This window comes from Pithys albifrons, chromosome 9, assembly GCF_047495875.1.
Source record: "Pithys albifrons albifrons isolate INPA30051 chromosome 9, PitAlb_v1, whole genome shotgun sequence".
Classification (NCBI taxonomy): domain Eukaryota; kingdom Metazoa; phylum Chordata; class Aves; order Passeriformes; family Thamnophilidae; genus Pithys; species Pithys albifrons.
This window is the reverse complement of record NC_092466.1, coordinates 21,548,899-21,569,997: the sequence shown is the minus strand read 5'-3', so window position 1 is coordinate 21,569,997 and position 21,099 is coordinate 21,548,899. Positions and strand designations below refer to the sequence as shown.

The 21,099-nt window shown below is 41.6% G+C and overlaps 1 protein-coding gene across 11 annotated transcripts in view; it reads left to right on the top strand.

Annotated features, from left to right (window-relative positions):
* SORBS1 (sorbin and SH3 domain containing 1) overlaps positions 1–21,099 on the top strand; it is a 77,844-nt gene that overhangs the window by 41,485 nt on the left and 15,260 nt on the right. For 4 of the 11 annotated variants that reach the window (XM_071564114.1, XM_071564110.1, XM_071564109.1 and 1 more), the window contains 11 exons: positions 2,217–2,300; positions 6,124–6,189; positions 6,758–6,859; positions 8,205–8,254; positions 11,049–11,224; positions 12,791–14,305; positions 15,039–15,124; positions 16,690–16,857; positions 18,300–18,346; positions 19,829–19,943; positions 20,051–20,176. In XM_071564114.1, coding sequence (XP_071420215.1) covers positions 2,217–2,300; positions 6,124–6,189; positions 6,758–6,859; positions 8,205–8,254; positions 11,049–11,224; positions 12,791–14,305; positions 15,039–15,124; positions 16,690–16,857; positions 18,300–18,346; positions 19,829–19,943; positions 20,051–20,176 — 2,535 coding nt within the window. The remainder of the gene's footprint in view (positions 1–2,216; positions 2,301–6,123; positions 6,190–6,757; positions 6,860–8,204; positions 8,255–11,048; positions 11,225–12,790; positions 14,306–15,038; positions 15,125–16,689; positions 16,858–18,299; positions 18,347–19,828; positions 19,944–20,050; positions 20,177–21,099) is intronic. The other 7 variants (XM_071564115.1, XM_071564113.1, XM_071564116.1 and 4 more) reach the window with 4 other exon arrangements.

The window sequence follows — 21,099 nt, the reverse complement described above, 5'->3', positions numbered from 1 at the left end:
TTTAACAGCTCAAGCATTGATCCATGCATGGAGTTAGTAAAGGAATGCTCCTGGAAAACCTGCCCAAGATTTTACATAAGAATGAATAGCAATTCAAATCCACAGAAATATAAGAATCAAATCTGATCTGGGACCTGATGTTTCTCCTTAGTATTTTGGTGGGTTTTCTTTTTTCCTTCCAAGTGCAATCAAGGTTCATCACTTTTTGAAGATCCTGCAACCAACTTCTTTTCACACCTCTGTCCCTTCACTGACTTCAACAAAGTTGCTCCTGATGGGAGCATGATCCTAGCGCCTATTGAAATGGGCGGTGGATGACTCTCTTGACACTACTGGGCATTGGCTCAGCCCGTTAGAGAAGTGCCAGTGAGGAGTGGTTTGAACATGGTATGACAACTCCATTCCTGCAACCCATCCTGGAGCAAGATTTCTGCTGACTTAAGTGGCAGTTTTGTCTCACGGTAAACAGAGAAGATTCAAACTTGTGGCAAAAGGCCGGCTTCATCTGTGTACTTAAGCATTTGCAAAAGGTCTGTCATCACCAGTGGCACTGTTTACATGTTCAGACTTCATCAGGTACTTAACTGAACTGTGGAATCAGAGTCTAAAAGCCACAAGTAGGACATCAGCATAATTGAGAAAAATTGTTTGTACAGAGCTCATCAAAACCAAGATGAAGGTGGTAGCTGTGTTGCTTCCAATGATTTTTTATGAGCTTTAATTTAAAGACACAGATGACAAAAGAAAGAAATAGTAGCTTCACAGTCTCTGTCAGTATCATTAAATATGACAGCAGTGGTTAGTGACTAGGTCTTTCAAGGAGGGTGCAGGAGATTTGTGGATATCTCCTAGCGATCACACCCACAGCTGTGACTATCAAAATCCCAACCTGAAACTATGTGAGAGCAAAGAAGAGCCTCCTGTTGACATCAGTGCACTTTGTTTTAATGTAAAGGCAGTTATATAAGAAGATGAGTGCTTTTAGTTGGAGTGCAGTAAATAAAAAATGAAGGCATTGATTCTATAGTGCCTTTAAGAAATAGCCAAAACATTCTCTAGGCCATCAGGCATCAAACATGAATGGAACTATCTTTCAGATTGAAACATTGCCTCTCATTCAACTTCAGTGCTGAGCTCTTATTCTAGAGCTTTTTCTGTAAAGCTAATGGCTATGACAGAGTCTGGGACATCTAAGTCCAGCACTGTTGTCAACTGCCTCAGTAATCCGCTCACAGAACGATTTCCATGAGGACACTGCATCTGTGGGTCTTATTGCTGGTTGTGATGGAGTGCTTGGGATCACACTGGCACATCAGACATAATATGTTTATGGTTTTAATGCACTGAGATGCATTATGTCTAAGACTAGGTATACTGAAATCCAAGAGTTAGCTAGATACTTTTTGGGGAGTGGCATCTCAAGCCTCAGCAAGGGATTTTTATTCTCTTACCTCACCAATCATGTTTTAAAACAGCTAGAATTATTTCAAATTTTTTGTTTCATTATAAGAGATGGTATGAAAGAAAGGGAATTTGCTTTTCAGCTGTACTGTTTTCTGTCTTGTCTAATTTTCCTTCATTGTAGTTTTGTCTGATACTCTAACATTTATTTGTGAGGAAACATGTAATATTGTCGCTCTATCCATCCCTTCAGAGATCTTTCAGGATGCGCTCTCTCTGACTTGTGTCTCATTTGATTTAGAAAACCACCTTCCACTCTGTTTGCAGTGTATAGAACAGGGTTTCTCGCATATTCATGTGCTGTTAAAGATGCAGTATTTGATTCAAGTCTCACTAAATCTTTTTTTTTAACCAAACAAAGAGTAAAAAAAATTAAAATACATGCAGCTTTGGACTTGATGAAAGTGTCTCAAAGAAGGACTGTGGAACTATTTGACTCCCAGGTCTTCCGCTGAGTCTCCCTGTGACTCTGGGCAAGCTGCATAATCTCTCTCTCTGTGAGTCTCCTGATCTGTAAAATTCAATCCATTCATATTCATGTTGCTCACAATGATGCTATGAGGCTTAACTGATGTTTGCAAAGAAATCCATGGCCTTTATGAAAGGTGCTATGGAAATTCCAAATCATAATGCTAAATATCTACATTTCAGAATGGAAACCATAGGATCTGCATCTCTAACAGTCCCTTTCCGTGTATTCTTTGCATAATGTTATCCTTCTCTCTCTTCCATTCCCTTATCACCAACTCCTTTAGAGTCGGGATATAAGCCCAGAAGAGATAGATTTAAAGAATGAACCTTGGTATAAATTCTTTTCGGAATTGGAGTTTGGGAAACCGGTAAGTTTGATAGTTGCAATGACCAATGAAGTCAACCTCACTGTTTTTTTAAAGGATTGTCACATCTCTTTGCTAGGCCCTAAACCTGAAACAGCTGCCTAACTCATATAAAGATGCAATTGTACATAACATCATCCTGATGCTAACGTAAAGCAGCTGTTCTGTGGCCAATTTTAGTATTTTGAAGCCATTTACAAACATTCCCCATCTTCCAGCACTATGTATCAACAAGGCAATGTTTTTTCACACACCATAGTTCAAACTGCATTTTTGTGATTGATATTAGAAATAATACCCTGTTGCCATTATTCAGAGCCCCTGTTGTCCCTCTGCTTAACAAGATCTGGGATGGCTGAGAGGTAACTTTTAAGTCAAGGAGAATCATTTATTTCTATCCCTCGTTTGGAAACTGTAGGTCAGTAATTTCCAGCTACCCATGAACAGATCATGACCCTGTTTTCTGTTCATTTCCTTATGCATGTAGCTGCCCATTGCCTAAACGAGGGTATCAGTCTGTGCTGAATAGCCCTTGCCATTCTCTGAAACCAAAGGAGTCTGAGAACAGTGTGTTTTCTTTTCAAATGGACCTGTGTTGCTATGTGTGGGGGGGGGGGAAGCCTTGATTTCCCCTCTGGAAAAGGATGAACCATAGCTTAATTATTCAATAGGACAAAGGATGCTTTGCTGGAGAGAACACATTGGTGGTCATGGCCACTGGAAAAAATATGACTTTAAAGCGTTTTATGGCCTGGTTCTTTCTGATTAGACACTATTATCTTTGTTATTGAATAATGCTTAATAAAATACTTTCACAGCACCAGAGGGTCAGTATCAGCCTCTCACATGTGTTCAAGCATAGTGCTTGGTTGTTGTTTCTCCTTTCTCCTCGAGGTCAGTTGTCAAATTCCCATGCACACCATTTTTAAGTGCTGCTGAGATTTCCCTGCATGTATGACAAAACAAAAATATGTTTTAAGGTTCAGTACTGTCTTCAGAGGCAACTGCACATGAACACCAGAGAGCAGGCTTTCTTTAAATCTAGTCTTTGTTTTGACAGAAGTGACAAAGGTCCTCTGCACTGAGCACTCTGCTGGAGCTGAGTGCTCAGTCTGATCACATCATAGAAATAGTGTAGTTTTTGCTGAGAAGCGAACATGTACAGTGGTTGGGTAATCCATTCTTTCATAGACAACTAAGGTTCATAGCTATGGACCTTGCATCCTAAGCTAAAGAAGGAGCTTCAGCAGTGTTTGAGATGAGTCCCCCCAATTTTTAGGCAGATAAATCCCACCTCACTGAGGCTTTTAAGTGTTGTCATGTTTTAAGATTTCCACAGTGAGACCTGCTTGTCTTTACTGCCATGTAATTAATAGCCATATACATTTCAATGAGAGAAGATTTGTCATCTCTGTGGTCCTTTGAGTCAGTGTGAGTAAATGGAAAATGTGTCAAAGAAAGGAAAGCATTAATGCCCTTGGTCCTTTCTAGACGTGGGGTTATACCTGTTTCTTAGAAGTGTAGATTTGTGCATTTAGTAAAGAAGCCTTGGCCTTATTTCAGAAGAGGACATCTCAGGTTACACCAGCAATCCACCTGGTGTTCAGCAGAGCATCTGTTCTGGTGACAGGCTCTCTACCTTGCTCAGGGCACTATTGTTCTATTGTTAAGTGCTGCTTCCTTACAGCTTGCCTTGAAACAATATCCCATGCCAGCTTGCTCCAGTTTCAAAGTCATGCACCATGCCCCCGAGGAACTATGCTGTACTCTGTAAATTGTGCTTCGGCATCAGGCACTTGAATTCAGGATGCCATCTCAGACTTTTATAGAAAGAAAAGGCCTCTCAGAACTTCATTATCACAGCCTAAAGAGCATGCTTTTTGTAGCTTTGCTCACTCCTGTCATGGGAGGGCCAGATTTTTGTGACCAGCTAGCAGTTAAGCCTCTCAGCTGAGAGTTTCAGCTGATAGTTGCTAGTGTCTGGGCTTTTCAAAGATTCTCTCTTTGTACCAGCTTTTTTCCAGTGCTGGAGATAATGTGTGCTCCTAGAGGCATGATTTCCTCTGGCTTCCTGACTTTATTTGCAGCTCTGTGATGTGGCAGGAAACGCCGTGTGTAAAGGGGAGCACAGGATTCTTGTGAGCCTGTGCATGTTGCTCTGCAGAGACACCAGAACAATCAGGGTGTTACTTTCCCCACTGATGAAAGTAGATGTGCTTTCTAGGGCAACTGAAATGACACATTGCTGGACCAGCATCCCACATGCATTTCTGGACAGCCCTGTGGACTGCTGGTGTGCCCTGCAGACAAGTGAATGAATCTATGCAGCATGGATACTTTTCCAGTGTGCTGCTGAGGCTGAATCCCCACACACTCCCTCCTTCACTTCTGACCTGTGGCTCCACACCTCTATGGAGCCCATTCACAAAACTTGACATTCAGTCCATCTAGAGCTCAGTTGTTTTCCTCTGTCATTGTGGGAAAACACATATGGGCACCTTCTCCCAGCTCTTTACGTTACAACATCGAGTTAAGCTTTTTGATGTAAATGGAGAGGCAGGGGGCTGGAAAAATAGGTGCAAGTCCTGCTTTCTCATCTACCACCCTTCAGTTCCTCCCTCCAAATCACAAACCTTAATCTTTGCAACACCATCTACCCCTCTACAGCTGCTGATCTAGTGGACACTAAATAGGTATTTAGTATTTGCATCCATGCAGTGGTTGTCAGAATGTAAAGTGGTACAGATTCAAACTACAGATCCAAGCAGTCTACAAAGGAATTTGGATAAAGTGTTGTAGCTCAGTCCCACCTTTGATAACTAACACTGTGAGATTTCCCTCTCAGTGACTCAGAGACACTTATTATTTAGTGTAATCTAGTTACAGAAGTCCGTATGGACATGCAGGATAATGCTAAGGTTGCCAGACAGCAGAAGTTAATTTTGTTTGGAAATGGAACAAATGTATTCTATTTTCACAAAGTTAAGAGCAAAGTCTTATCAGTGAGAGGTGCATATCTGGTGAAATGAGGATGCTATCTTGAAATTATTTGGATAGGAGTGTCAGGACAAAGGTCTTTCACTTTGAATAATCCTCCTTGATATTTACATGGGCATCCAAACAGGAAAATCCTATTTTGAAATTGGCACCTTCACCTGTAGGATGAATTTTAAATAACTGGTTCCCAAACTTTCATGTGTTCCACTCTTTCCACCAAAAATCACCACAAACAAACCCCCAAACCAGTGACATAAAAAGTAATAAGTCTGCATTCTCATTGCCCCACAATGCCACCAATGGAAAATCAGCCATTTGGTCACATGGTATGTATTCATAGTCTGATGGGAGTGGGAAAGATTTTCCCTTTTCTTTATCAAAGGCCCTTGTTTTACCCTTTCCTTTTGAAAAGAAGAATGAGCAAAACAAATGCTTTTTATGATTGTGTGGGGGTTTTCCCCATTTTGTTTTGGTTTTGTGTTAAGAATGCTTTAACCAACAGCTGTGGGCTCCCTTTAGAGAGTCCAAAAACCCTTAGAGCTCCTTGCAAAAATAAAAATTTCCTCCCATGCTACTGAAAATAGCCCCTTCTAGAGTGCATGTATGTTCCCTTTTGCTCCCCATGATTTCTTAATATTTGTGCTATAGCAGATTTATCCGTCTTTCTCTCTCTTTCTCTGTTGTGGTTTGTTGTTTTTTTATAATTTCTTTTCAGTGTTGATGCAAATCCCCTATTGTATTCCCCCTCTGTTCTAATCCGGTTTCCATATTCTCTGTGATGTCCTTCCTTATCTTCATTTCCTCATTTCCTTCCTCTGCTTTCCATCAGCCTCCAAAAAAGATTTGGGATTATACTCCTGGAGATTGCTCTATCCTTACTAGAGAGGATAGAAAGGTAATTGTGTCTCACGTACATTGCTCTACAGCATCCAGCGCGTATGTATGTGTGTATGTGGGTTTCTTTTTTTTTTTTTTTTTTGTAACATTGCTTGGGGTTTGTGTGCTTGTGAGTGATTTTCTTTTTAATTGGGCTTGGGCTTATTAGCCTAACAATCTAGTAGCTAGTAAATTGATTTAATAAACAATTCTTAAATCATAATCAGCCATAATTTAGAGTGGTGGTTTTGCTATCTTGACTTGCAGTGATAATTATACTAACAGCATATTGCATATTGTTACAGTATCTTTTTTTTTTCTTACAGGTGGGTTTTGTAACTATGGTTTGTAGAAATAGATTCTAGCAGGCCTGTGCATCTCTTGATTTGAATGTTAAATGCTTAAACCTATTTCCTCTGTAATGATTGAAACATGATTAATTGCTAGTAAATTTCTGTGTATTGTTCATACCACCTTCATCTTTTTTCGATTAAAAAGGCTAGCTTTTTTTTTCAAAATTAACATTCCTTTGGTTTCCCCTAACCCTAAGCATTATTTTCCCATTCTTCTTCTCCTTCTTTAACCAGACTGATCTAGAAAAAGACCTCTACCTCTACCAGACTGAGTTAGAGGCAGATTTAGAAAAAATGGAGAAGCTTTATAAAGCACCACATAAAAAGCCACAGAAGGTATTTCCTATTCTTTTCATGCTGCCAATCCCTGTTTCCAAACTCTCTGCTCTAATCTATTCACTGCTGGATGATTATTAAATGAGGTTGGGATAAATAATGGCTCTGACCGTTCTGACTGCATGGCTTGCTGTGTTGCTGTCAGAAATAATAGAACGTGATGCTGAGAATCCAGCTTGAAATCCATTTCAGATACAGTGATTTCCCCTCTCCCCCGTTTGCTTTCAGCTGCCCCCCACCCCCATCTCAGTCCCCCTTTTGGGTTTAGAGTTCAGAGTCTGCAAGAAAAACCCCTCTCTATTTTTCACATGAATAGGCAGCAGCAATCAGCTTAAAATTCTTGGTTGGCGTGTCACGTCATCATCTCGTGCCTTTCAAGCGTGTTGCCATCTACCCTCCCTTCATACAAACCCTGCTCTGTGCTAGGAGCTCACGCCTACCCAAGATTTTGGATATTCCCAAGAGATTTTACACAATTTTCCTTATGCTGCATCTTGTCATGGCCTTCTAGGACAGGTCAGGTGCAGCTGCTGCTTCGAGGGTCTGCAGGACTTGAACCGTGAAATGATAGATTAATTGATAACACGCCATTTTTTCTATTTTTTTCTTTTGTTGATTTTTTGTTTTTTTGAAGCTGCAGCATTTCATCACGACTTGAAAAAGCTGCCTTTTCAAACCCAAGATTTGCTTTTTCTTCTTACATAGGAGTCCTCACATAGATGAGGGGACACCAGATAGAGCATTTCTGCTTAAATTACCTTCAATTTTTAAATAATGTGCCTAGGAAGCATTAGATGGATTTAAAGCAAGTGGATAAGAACTGGCTTTTGCTATTGAACCTGTGCAGCTGGCATTGCTTCTCTTGAGTAAGGAAACTGAACTGAAATGTTGCTTTTCTTATTAGAGCTTTGATATTTTTTTGAACGCTGAGGAATGTACTGTGCTGCAGAAATGTAATATACCTTTAAAGCAAAGGCGGGCAGTGACCGGTTGGGGGAAAAGCTTGGGGAAATAATTACGAGCATGTGTCTCCTGGTCATGGCCCAGCTGGTTATCTCTTCTTGCTTTTGGCTTTATTCACAATGACTCATTTGCAGACAAAAGAATGGGCACTTCGAAAAGGCATCGGCTATGCTAAAAACCTGTCACTGCCCTGAAGGAACTCACAGGAATTGTTGCTTTTCTGCAAAGACATTGACAGCTTAAACTGCATTTTAGACTTAAACTTCAGTGTCTCCTATAGGCTAATATTCAAGCAATAGATGGAAAATGACTTAAGCAAACCTTTTTCTTCCTCCTCACTTGTAAGTGCATATCAATTACTCCTTTGTTTGGACTTTTGCAGAATACCGCAGGTGTTACTCCTCTGGAGACTTCCACAGACCATTCTTCCTAGTAAGTTTTTCAATTGCTTTTTGATGTCTCTTTTGCAGTCTGAGGCCATGTAGGACAGGGTTGTGCATTGCAAATGGTTGGTTTTATTTTTTGGGGATGGATATAGGCAAATGCATGTACCATAAGAATTATATGTGTCCTTTAGATGAATCCAGGTGCAATATCTGCTCTTTGATCTTGAATGAATTTTGAAGTGATTACATGAGATATTGGATTGTCTAGATAAGATTTGCTAATTGTGCTAGGCAGTGTCTTTAAAAAAAAACCCAAACCTTTAACTTCATCTTGATGAAGTTTGCAAATCAACTGTATCTTCATGCAAGTAACATTATTGTGTGGAATAAACAAAAATTTTTTGTTACACATGTATGATAGATTGATGCCTGCTTGATTCCCTGTTATGCACAGCAGATCTAAAGGATGCGATTGATTTTCCAGCCTGCAGAAAGGGTACAGTGGTAGCAGTAACAGTATTTCTCAAAGATCTAACGTGCCACTGCTTTTTCAGAGGAGTATATAATAAGCAGTATATTCTGTCTAAATGAGTTGATTTGTCTTAAAAAGGGAACACACACACAAAAAAAATGCAGAGCTCTGCTGAGTTACTTGCGTTGTACTGAGTTATATGAGCCGTAGAGCCAGCTCCTACTGTTAGCCTGCTGCTCCTTGTAATTGGACTGAATACTTCATATTGTACATAGGCACAGTGATCCTCTACAAGGATGGTTTGTTAAGAAAGGCAAATTCTCCTCCAGATACCCATTAATACCATGTGTGTTCACCACTCTCAGGGGGGCCTTAGAGGCCTCCTGTACTTTCAACTTAGTTCCCTTCTGTGTTCATTCTGCTGGAAAACTCACACACTGCTGCATTTTGTTGGTTGCTCCTATGACTGTTTACTCTTGTTTTGTTTTGGTAGGAAGACAGCAATAAAATAAATGGACATCTCAGAGATTACCATAAATAGCCCATTTTTGCCCATGGCAGCACTCTCTGTGGCACTCAAAACATTCAGGAGTGTCAGTGTCTGATCCAGTGGAGAGGAAGCAACCTGGGTATGCTGGGAATGGGACACACGAGTGAAGCCCAGTGAAGTTGCACATTCTTTCTTGTCCTGCCTTTAGAGAGCAGGGAGAAAAACCAGGAGTTTATTGTCTTATTTTTTCAGTGTTGCTCTTCTGTCCCATTCACCCAGTCCTGACCTTGCAGCCTGCTTTGGCCCTAGTACAGTACTGCTTGCTGGCCTTAATAAGGGAACAGCCTTTAAAGTGATTCTGTGAAATGCCTCCTCTCTCTTCCCCAGGTGTATTCCCAAAGGAGAATTGTTTTAACCCTTTGTTTTTTAACAACTAACCACAGGGCAGTCATTATTCCCTGCAGCAATTGGCAGGACTTCCTCAGGTACCTCACAAAGAGATTTGTAGCAATAGGTCTGTTTGAGGATTGTCCAGGTAGAAAAAGTGACAGTATTCCCTTCCTCTTTTGGTGCATTTTATGAGCTTTTACCTCGGAAAGTAATTTATAGGACTGCATATGACCTGGTTTTCCTTGTCTGGAAACTAAAATCATCTTTGTGATCCAGACATTGTGTAATTTCACCTTCATAGCCAGTCCTCTGATGTGTTTGGAAGCTTTCTCATTACCTCAGAAGTACAGCATCTATCCAAAATAAACAGATGCATGTACAAATGTATCCACAACAAGCAGGCATTTCCACCTTCACAACAACCACAAGCATTTCCACCTTCACATAAATTTGAATCACTCTTGGACATCAGGATGTCAAATATTTCTATTAATTGGCAAATCTGTATATTTTTATTTTTTCAAATTTTCCAGCAGTCATGCTTTGGCCCAGAGTAGCTTTGTGTGAGACTCCATCTTATTCTAAAGAGCCTGGTTGAGCACAAGAACTGGTGATCAGATGAGCTTAGCTTTTAGGAAAACAGTCTGATTGCTCAGTAAGTTTTTACACTTGAAAGGCCATTTATACCATGGTATTGTAGGTTAATCTTTTAGAGAGAAAACAGTGAAATATAGAAATGAGATGTATGAGCATACTTTTTCATAGGTTCATGACTAGAAAATGGATTTTCAATGCATTTCCAGTCATTAAAAGCCTCTGAAATTGAAATTGTTTATATATCTGTGTGATAGAGCTGAAGTCCAGGGTTTCTTATTCCCCATAGTGGAAGCCTGAGACGAAGCTTAACTCTGCACATCTGGAAATTTCTTTGGCAATTAAAACAGTGGTATCTACAGCCCTGTCCTATTGCTTCTCTGCACAGTTCCTCGCTAATGGGCTTCACAAATTATTCTAGGAGTCTTGAATTGTAGTGTTGACTGGGAAGCTGAACTGGTTGAGGTGAACTCCTGAGCAGCTGTACTTTGTAAGCAAGAGACAGGCATGGCTAGTGTTTAACGAGAGAGAACTGGGAGCTGGGACATATTTGTGCTACTTCCAGTTAGCCAGTGAATTTCTCTGTGTCTGCAAAGAAATCATGCATCTGCTCTGACTGTTGTCTCATCTGTAGAACAGAGGAGTGCTTTCCTGCCACCTGTTTCCTGGGGGACTGAGCCAGGAGTGTTCCACATCCACTAAGGTGGAGAATGCTTTGGTAGTGCCAAACCTAGAACATTATCACAGTGTATTCATGACCCCTTCATTCAGCACCAGTTCTTCATATACAGTCTATTCTGGGTTGAAAAGTGTGGTTTTTTCTTACCTTACGTGAAGCTCTCAACAAACAGAAGTGACACCCTGGTGTCCCTCCCCATTTTTTGTGTATTCCAGCTCCACCTATTCACCCAACTACCATGCAGTGAAGAGGGAGTCGGAGCAAGTTTTGGGGGACCCTGCTGCCTTGGAGAATGAAAGACAGATTTACAAGAGTGTGCTGGAAGGTGGAGATATCCCATTCCAGGGGCTGAGTGGTCTCAAGCGACCTTCGAGCTCTGCTTCCACAAAAGGTAGGTGGTCAGGGCACTAACCTCTTCTCCATTCTGCACAGTGTCAAAAACCAGGTGATATGGGACAAACTGCTGCAGGGTTTAGAGTCCTGTTCAAGCCAATTGAGATTAATGCTGTCCTCCCTTCCTGCCATCCCCAGTATTCCCTCCTTTTTTCTCTCAGACCACACTGGTCAATATTTTTCATGACACCTTTAACTGATCCAGGTTCCTCTTCCCAAGAGAGACCAACTCCCTCCATCCAGCACCTCAGCCACATCCCACACCCTCATGTTCTTCCTCGAGGCAGCTTAGGTTTGCCTTGCTGTCCATCTGCTCCCACTGCCTTGCCATGCTAGAGCCCTTCCCTGCCTTTTCTGTTATTCCCGCTGCAGTATCTCAGCAGGCCACCCCAGTCTGCTGGTCTGGCTACCCTGGTGTAGCTGGTGCCATGTGCTCCACAGCCTCCTGCCTGCCAGGGATGTAGAGGGAATGCATGGGACACTGCACTAGCAATTGCTGTTTGAACCAGGCCTGCAGGCTCTGGGACTGTGAGCCAGAAGAGACCAATCTCTTCCCCTTTCCTCCCCCCATTGCAGGCTCTCTAGGAGAGCAAGACAAGGAAGAGCCTGACTCCCGTCAGGGAGTTGTACTGGGGAATGTATGTCTGAGCCAACTTCAACCTAAAAATGGCTTGAGATGGGGAGAGGACTGGAGAAGGAATGTGTTGGGTTTCTGAACTGCTCTCCCTAAAAATAGTACATCACACCAAAAAGGTCTCTGTCTCCATCTTCTAGCTGTTTTTCAGCATTTTGTCAGGCCTGTAGGGCAGGGAGTCAAACTGAATCTGAACAAAAAAAAAAATCTGTTCAGTTATTGTTCCCCAAGTGGCAATTGAATGATTATTTTGATATTTGAATTTGAACTCAAATTGGAAACAGACCTAAAAGTCTAAACTGAAACCAGACTGTATCCTTAAAAAAAAATAATGTCCTGAAATGACTCCTTGAATTTTAAAGCAAACATGATCAACCACATTGTGTGAAGGACACTCAGCTTATTCTTAGTATGGGGGATCTCTAAGCAAGCATCTGTCTCTTGGGCAAGGTCAGCTGATGTGGCGTGCTTGTGCTAGCACAGTCAGCCACTGACTGTTTTCTCTCTCCCAGGAATAAACTGTTTGGCAAGCACTGTGGTGAGACCATAGTAGGTGTGATTACAGGCTTGGTATTAAGCCATTTTCAATGTTAGTGCCTCTGCATTCTTGCTGACACCCTGATCTTTCCCAGAGTTCAGCTGCCCTTTTCCATGGTGCCACAGCTTCCCTGGATGATGCTTAGCACTTTTTAGGAGGGTACCTTCAAAGTGCTCCAGATCTGCTTCTGGCCAAGCCTCTCATTTTAGAGACATTAGCAGCACTTCACCTACTGTGCGGCTTTGTTTGCAATTTTTTCCTGCTTTTCTTTGTTTTGGAATTTTCTTTAAAGTGCATTTTATGAAATCCAAGCATGTTCTTTCTCCTTTGTCAATAGCTTTCTAGCACTTAAGCTAACAGGTTGTATTTATTTTATTCTGCATGCTTACCAGTGGATCGTAAAGGTGGGAATGCTCATATGACTGCACCCTCTTCAGTTAATAGCCGAACCTTTAACACTAGTCATACCGGTATGTTAGGTCACGCATGTAAACATAAGAAGCCCTTATCAGCTGCAAAAGCCTGCATTACTGAAATCCTCCCTTCTAAATTCAAACCCAAACTAGCAGCTCCAGCTGCTCTTGTGCAGGACAAGATGGGTGTCTTGCTGTCTCATGAGAAAGCTCAAAGCTGCGAAAACCTTCGTAGCTCCATTGCCTTGTTTGATAATAAAAAGGCTTTCATGGTAGATATAGGGGAAAGCATAGAAAACATCTTGATGAAGTCAAAGCAAGAATATGCCATCAAATCCGGCAGTACCATGAGCCTGCAGGAGTATGGCACCAACTCTAGGAAAGGCTACCTGTTCCCTGCCTCCAGGAAGAGTGGGATGGAGTTTACAACGCTGTATAAAGATATGCACCAGATCAACCGATCCAGGATCCATTTGGACACAGTCTCCTCCTGCAGCGTGAAGGATATTGCATCTCAGTTTGAGAATGAAGCAAAGGACAAGATGGAGCACAGCCTTAGTCGAGAGGATTCAGAGCAGATCCCCAAAGACACTGTTTCCTCCCGTATCAGTGCCTTTGAGCAGCTGATCGAGAGATCCCGATCAATGCCCTCGCTTGACTTTTCCACTGGACAAAACAAATCCACCACTTCTCTTCAGTCTAAACTTTGTCTGAGTGCTGCATACTCTGCAGAGATTCTTCTGGATTTGTCAAAAGCCCACCAAGAAGAGAAGGATGCTGCCTGCTTGGCAGACAAATCCTCCCACTCCTGCAGCAATGTGGAGGACACGGCTTCGGATGTCAGTGATGCCATCCCTATGGACACACTTTCAGCTTGCACAGATGAAATAGATCTTCTCTCAAATGCCTCCAATGACAGTGGCGGCAGCAGCAGCAGCAACCTCAATGGGCCTCAGAAGCATAAAATCAACAGATGCAAGGGCGCATGCCCTGCTTCTTACACCAGGTTCACTACCATCCGAAGGCATGAACAGCAGCAGGCCTCCAGGAACCCTGATTCCAAAGGGGATGTCTATGGGGACAGGCACATGCTCCCCAGAAATGTCTACCTAATGAGCCCACTCCCATTTCGATTGAAAAAGCCCTTCCAACACAAAACCTGCAGAACTCCATCCCCAGACTGCCTGGCAAGCCTGGCAGTCCCCAGCCCTGACAACCCAGATGACCCACTACAGCTGCAGGGGAATGCAGGAAACAAGAGTCACCACTCCCAGCACCAACTGTTCTCCAGAAGCAGGCCTCTTGCCCCCAGGCGCCTGTCTTCCTTTGACATTGTGGAGAGGCTTGGCTCCTTCCCCACCATGGGATCTAGCCGAGATAGCTTCATGGGCCGGGCTGACACTCCTGACTCCTTAAACAGTGTTCCATATGCCCTCTGTCACAGCCTGGACACAAACAACAACCCGCAAAGTGAACTTGGGACGTACCTAGGAGGTGGTTTTTGTGTTCTTTATCAGTTTCTCTTCATCTGTTTTCTTGCTTCCTTTCTCCTCCCTTTTTCTTTTACAACCTTTGCATTTTTATTCCCTACCTTTGCATCCCCTGACTCTTTTTTATTTTTTCCTAGTGTGTCTAATGTCCTTTGCGTGTCTTGCTGAGCATTTCTGTTCAGGACTTGTTAACAGCTGCACTTCTGAGAAACGATTTCCTCTGCCTTTCTAATCACATCAGGTTCAGTTTATCTCTCAAGCAGCTCTGGGGATGCAAGAATCTTAACATGAGATATTTCTAGTCCTGTATCATTTACACACATGGGAATTATAAAACAAACCCAGATGATTTGCTTTAAGGAGTAGTTTCTCAAGGTCTAGTTGTATGTGTGCGTGCATTCGTGTGTGTGTATTAAACTTTTCTCAACAGTAAAATGCCAAATCGTTCTTTGATGGCAGTGAATCTTTTCGTTACAACGTCTTTCTATGTATTTACACTTTCCTGTACCATTGTTTTCTTCTTGTTTTTGGATCTTTGTTCACACATATAGCCCAAAAGGGAAAAAAATGAAAATGGATAAATTACCAGCATCTGATTGGCAATTCAGTCAATGGCAATTGAAAATCCTTACTGTCATAATGGAAACAAATTGTTTAAAAATATCTATTTTTTTCCTTTCTGGTTATGCTAGATAAATCCATCTGTATTTTAACTTCCTTATGTTGTTTTGAAGTAGATTCAGAATCACCAAGGCACTTTGTACCAGTTGATTACATGGAAACTCCAGAAGAAATTATCCGCAGGCGGCATGATGACAAAGAGGTAATGCCCTTCTTTAAGGCATAATAACAGTTGTAGCAGCTCCACATAGAAGAAATATAGCATTCAACCTTATATAAGGACAGCTTGGATGTCCATGGCTATATGTACTGCAAGTTTGAGCATCAAACAGGAACTAGTACATTTTAATTTCAATGCTATCTCTGCCACTGATTTGATGTATAATTTGTGTAGTGCAGTTAAGCTTTTGTTTTAAATTAACCTGATAGTTCTTATCAATTGCACAAAATTATATATAGGGACTTTAGATAATATAAAAAGGTTGGAGGTGTATGCGAAATGTGGTCCAACACCCCAGTACTCTCAGATAAAGATGGTTAGTCTGTAATTGTTCTTCATGCAAGCCACGTGAGTTGGTACTAATCACACTGGGGAAAACAGTATTTGCCTGTGGGCATCCTAGGGTTTTGAACAGCAAGTGTAAGATATCTTAAGCTATCAGAAAGTGGGAAGTTTTCCTTCAGTGCAAACTAGAATTCTTTATGGTGTCTAAAGTTGTTTATAATAGAACATAGCAGTCCTTTTTGAAATGACTGGGCAATGCTGGGACAAGCCAAAATAGGAAAACCCTATAGACTTTTCAGCACTGGCTGTATTCAAGCTGAGTTAAAGAAGTTAAAAAGTGATTGCTTTCCAAGAATTAAGCTGAAATTAATTTCCTGTACCTGGGAGAGGGGAAAAATAAAGTTTTATTTTTAGTGTTAACTTTCTATGTTCAAATAATGTTTATGTGTGTTTTGAAATATGGTAAAACCTGCTCTTAATTCCTGTGTGAAAAATGTATTTTTGCTGTCTTCTCCTGTGAAACAGTTAGTAATTTCCCCATTTCCAAAATCCAGTGTGAAAACTCATGTAAGATCAAAACTCTGAATTCAATAAGGCCTGCTGGCTTCAAATGAGTTAGCACAGAGTTGAACTCTTCAGCATACAGTCCTCCCCAAAAGGCAGAAGAATCCTTCTGCCCAGGTACTTTTGAGAATGCACATTTCCATTATTGTGCTGGAGACTTTAGAAGTCCTAAATAATTCCTTGTGGTTTGTTTATTTATTTTATGAAGTCTGTTACACAAGCCCAAAGGAAGCGTGGGATAACCTGAATGTGGCTACACAGCTTCCTAAGCTCCTTGCAAAGCTCTGGGGAGTTCAGTGCCTCAGAACTTACCAGTGGGGCTGATTCAGGTCTCTTGAAAGTCAATGAGAGAAATTCCTTGTTGGTTGAAGGGGGTTTGGATCAGTTCTCTGCATTATCAGCAATCTTCTTAGAAGCTCCCAGGAGCTGCTCAAAACTTAGAAAAACTCATTGACTTCCATCAACTTTGGATCAGATCCTCTGTATGAGGTGGATTTCAGTTATGCCATAGTGTTGATGTACCTTCTGTGCTTGCAAAATGAAAGGGTATTGCGTAGTTAGTAGAATCAGTATTTGATTTTGAACTGTAAAACCCCAGCTATTTGCAGGGACCTCAGGAATTTTAGTAACATTTATGGCAGTTTTTGAATGCCTTTAACTAGATGATTTACTGCCCATTTTATGCAATTTTATGGCAGAAACTTTTAGAGGACCAGAGACGGCTTAAACGTGAGCAAGAAGAAGCTGATATTGCAGCTAGAAGGCACACAGGGGTTATTCCAACGCACCATCAATTTATCACTAATGAGCGATTTGGGGACCTCCTAAATGTAGACGATACAGCAAAGAGGAAATCTGGGTCAGAGGTCTGTTTTAGTTACCTCAGTCTGCTGCTTGACCCAAAGCAATAATTGCCTCTCACAATGTTGTGCTTTAGGCCGACATTAGCTCTTCAGAGAATGTCGTTTGTTGTTTTGTTCTTTTTTTTCCACCTTCGCCTTTCCCATTCTGGCTTCATTTAGATCTGCTTTGACTCTTGTGCCTGGTAAATTAATTGATATCTCTATAGCAAGCTGCATATATTAAAGCATGCCTGCTAAGGATTGCTGGTGCACACCTGTGATGCATGCCTTTAAATATCAGCTACTAAGTGAATCAAAGGCATTCTACATCTTTTGCATCATATTGCTACATTGTCTTCTTGTCTGTGCCTTATGCTTAGAAACTTCATGTCTTGTTGATCCTGGCCAGGTGACCGCCACAGAGGGGTCTTTTTTTGTAAAAATACACTGTTTCTTCTCTTGAAATATGCTTAATGTCCTTTAGAAACAAACTGAAAAAGTCCAAGCATATTTCACTGCCTATGACCTGGCTGGACTTTGTGGAAGAGACAAAGGAAGAGGAAGATGGTTTTTCCAAGAGCCCAAGTCTCCTGAGCTCTGAGCATCCTGAGGGATGGATGCTAGTCCAGGCGTCATGACCAAATGCCTTTTCTGCCTCCCATGGATTGCTGATGGGCTCTTGGCAGCAGCTCTGTTTCCCCAGAGGTGCTGCATTGTGGTGGTGGCTGAGGTGGTCACCTGTGTGGATAGAGTTCACCTGTCTGCCCTTTAGTTTCAAATGCTCTGGAGCCTCATGAATGTGACTACTACCTATTTTATGTTCTATTACCAAAGTGACTTTAAAATTGTCTGAATATTTTCTGGCCATTAGAAAATCAGCCAACTAGATCAACTCTAAAGCCCAGGCCTGCTGTCAACATCCTTTTTGGCTTTGTAGCCACTGAAGACTTTTTTAGACATGTGCTTCATTTATTTGTATTTCCTCCTCACCTTTGTCTGTTTCCTACCAATGGATACAGAGCACATGGGTCATATTGCAGTATTCAACAGGGCCAGGTAATAATCAATAAAAACCACATCCAATAATATCCTACTGTTTTGTCTCAACTACTAAATTTTGCTTTTCTTTTCAAGTGTCAAGAGAAATTTTGTCCTGGAGCCCCAGTAATTTCAGTTACTGGAGCAGCTTTCATTTATCAGGGTTAGTCACATTTAAAAGTTTACTGCTGTTAAATCCATTTCTTAGTTGCTGCTATACCAGAGGTTGGCACTTTGTGTCCTGGTGGGAGATGCCCATCCAGCATACTTGGTCTGTAATACCAGTTGCACGCAAGCTTGTAGCACAATACCTGCATCCATTTTCCCCCCATGCTAATGTTAGCTATAGAAGAGTTGGGTGCTCTTCCTCAGAAGAGGGTTGAAAACCTAGTTATTATTTTAATATGTTGATTTCTTTTGACCTCTAGATGAGACCTGCTAGAGCCAAGTTTGACTTTAAAGCACAGACACTAAAGTGAGTATGGCTTGTTATGACTGCCTTGAGTGTTATTCCTCTGCTTTCTCCTCTAGGGTACAGCATTTATGAAGTGTCATGCAATTGGATTTATGTTTTGTGAGTGTCTTTCCAGCAGCTCAAAGCAAAGGTGTCCATAGTAAGGCAGGGGAAAGTAATATGAGTCTTGCAGATCGTAGCTTCTGAAGGACCTTAAGGAAAATGTCTTATTTCTCAGTGCATCTCTATCCCATGTGATTTTTAAGGCAAGCTCACATTCTTTACTGGAAGAAGTGAGAACTCCTCTGAGGGTGGTTGGAGCCACAGGAGAGCAGCATTCTCTGTGTTTCACTATGCCAAGCACAGCCCAAAGCAGAAGGGACTTAAACAGATGCTTAGTTTTAAGTGTGTAGATGAGCCCTTGACTCAGGACCTGTAAGTGAGCAGAGTGGTCACTACTCTCCTGGCATTTGTGGATACATAGAGTGGATGTTCCTGATGTCATTGTTGTACCTCCAAACCCTGTTGTGGTCCTTTGGGTGAATCACACATGCCTACATTTTCTTTTGGGGAAACACTGCTTTGTAGAGAAGACCTGGAAGGCCTTTCCCTCTGCATGATCCTGGAGAAGCTCTCATTTTCATATTGCTAGGAGAGAAGAAAGAACAGAATTCAGTGAAGGACCTGTTGTTTTTCTTCTCAGGTGCTAATGTTCTGGGCATATTTTTGTAATGTGTTGTACAGGTGATGATTTGTACTGATTTAAACAGGATCTCCCCAGCACCTCTAGTAAAACTGGGACAGATATAAGGTGTGTCCTGTGAGCAGAATATACCAGGGTGCCAGACAGAAGGAGAGCTTGTGATAAACGTGCTAGGAAAGGCTGGGTTGATTGTTTTACTCTGGGGATCCAAGTAGTAAGTTTATGAGCCTAGTACAAGCTGCCCATGGTGAATGTTCTTCAAGTTGCAGACATTACTGAATTTAGAACTGAAGACTGTAGATTGAAATCCCACTTGTTAGCCTAGTTGAGGTCAGCGGTTGCACAACCACAGGCTGACCAGAAATGTAATCATTGCAGGATCAACTCCAGCATGTGAGGAGGTTAATCTAATCAACAAATTAGCTCACATTAAAATCATGTGTCATGTTGGAAGGCACCTGTGACATGACTGTTTCAAAATTGAGGGCTGTTCATCTTATCCAACATGAAAAGCAGCCAGTGTCATCTTTGGCTTAAGCTTGACCTCATTGCTTCTATAGAGTGTGTGGTTAGGAAGTCCCTCATAGGCTGGCTTTTTTGACAGGATGCGCAAAGAGCAAAGAGTCCCTGCACATGACAATACAAACAGAGTAGTTCTCAATATTTAGCTTTTGCTTGGGGTGGTGCACGATGTGTATCAATAGGCTGATGCAGACCTTGGTACTTAGAGGTTGCTGGACATAAAAAGAACACTTCTGTTCTCCAGTGAAGTTCTGATGGAGTGCTTGTGTTGTTAACAGGGAACTCCCTCTGCAGAAAGGAGATATTGTTTACATTTACAAGCAGATTGACCAGAACTGGTTCGAAGGTGAACACCATGGCAGAGTTGGCATCTTCCCACGATCATACATAGAGGTAGCTACTTTCCTTGCAGGTGTTCTCTTTGTCTACTCCATTTCTGCCAGTGACCAGTTTATGGGCTTTTCCTATGAGATTTACCTGATGCTATTTGTTTGCTCTAGCTCCTTCCACCAGCTGAGAAAGCTCAGCCCAAAAAGCCACTACCATTGCAAGTATTGGAATATGGAGATGCTATTGCTAAATTCAACTTCAATGGGGATACCCAAGTGGAAATGTCCTTCAGAAAGGTAGGATTTTTGTTGTGCTGATGGATTGAATCCAGATACAGTGATGTTTTTAACACTAGTAACTTGCAATTTCCAAATGAAAGCTCCAATAAGATGAACTCTGTATTCAGGAAGGATTCCTTCTCATCATCCATGTTTTTACTCCACAGTTATTTAATTCATTGCAGTTATTGTTGCAGGTAGGCTGAATCAAGCAGTGTCAGTTGCTTCTTTAGGGTTAACTGAGAAGGTACTTTGAGCGCAAGTACTGCAAGCCTGGCTCTGCAAGGCAAATTAGATACTTGGTGACATGTCCCTCCAGTCTGATACTATTCAGTGGACATGCACACAGTCACACAATAACAGTGATTTAGAAAATAAGGAAACTGGATTAACCTTTGTAGTATAAGCCAAATCATTGAGCAAGCAAAATTCTGCAGTGTTGAAGTGACTGGCTAGACCTGACTGCAGAGTGAAGGGATGGGAATGGGTTGTGTAATGGCTGTTCAGAACAAAGTCAGCCATATTTAAAGTCACAGCATTTCTCCATCTCAACCAGCCTTCTGTTTTGATGCTCAGATTAGACCTTGTCTGTCTTCTTTTTTAATTATACATGAAGGTGGGACTTGCAGTTTATAGTAAGGCTCTGGAAATCACTTGTGAGCTAAACAGGAGAGAGCATAGAGAAACCTGGGTTAAACTGCAAACCTGTGCATACTTTTTGTATAGCTCACACCCCTGAGAGACTTGTGGTCAGCCTAAAGCTGCTGTTTTCCATTTTCTAACTGGCTTTAGCAAGTAGGGTCTTGAAAATACAAACATAACTGAGTCTGCAGACAGCCCAAGTCAACACCAAATGATCTACATTTTTTTCCTTATCTGAACTGAAAAGTGTCATTCCCACCCCAAGAGTTTAGGGTTCGGATCACATAATTGGAAACAAG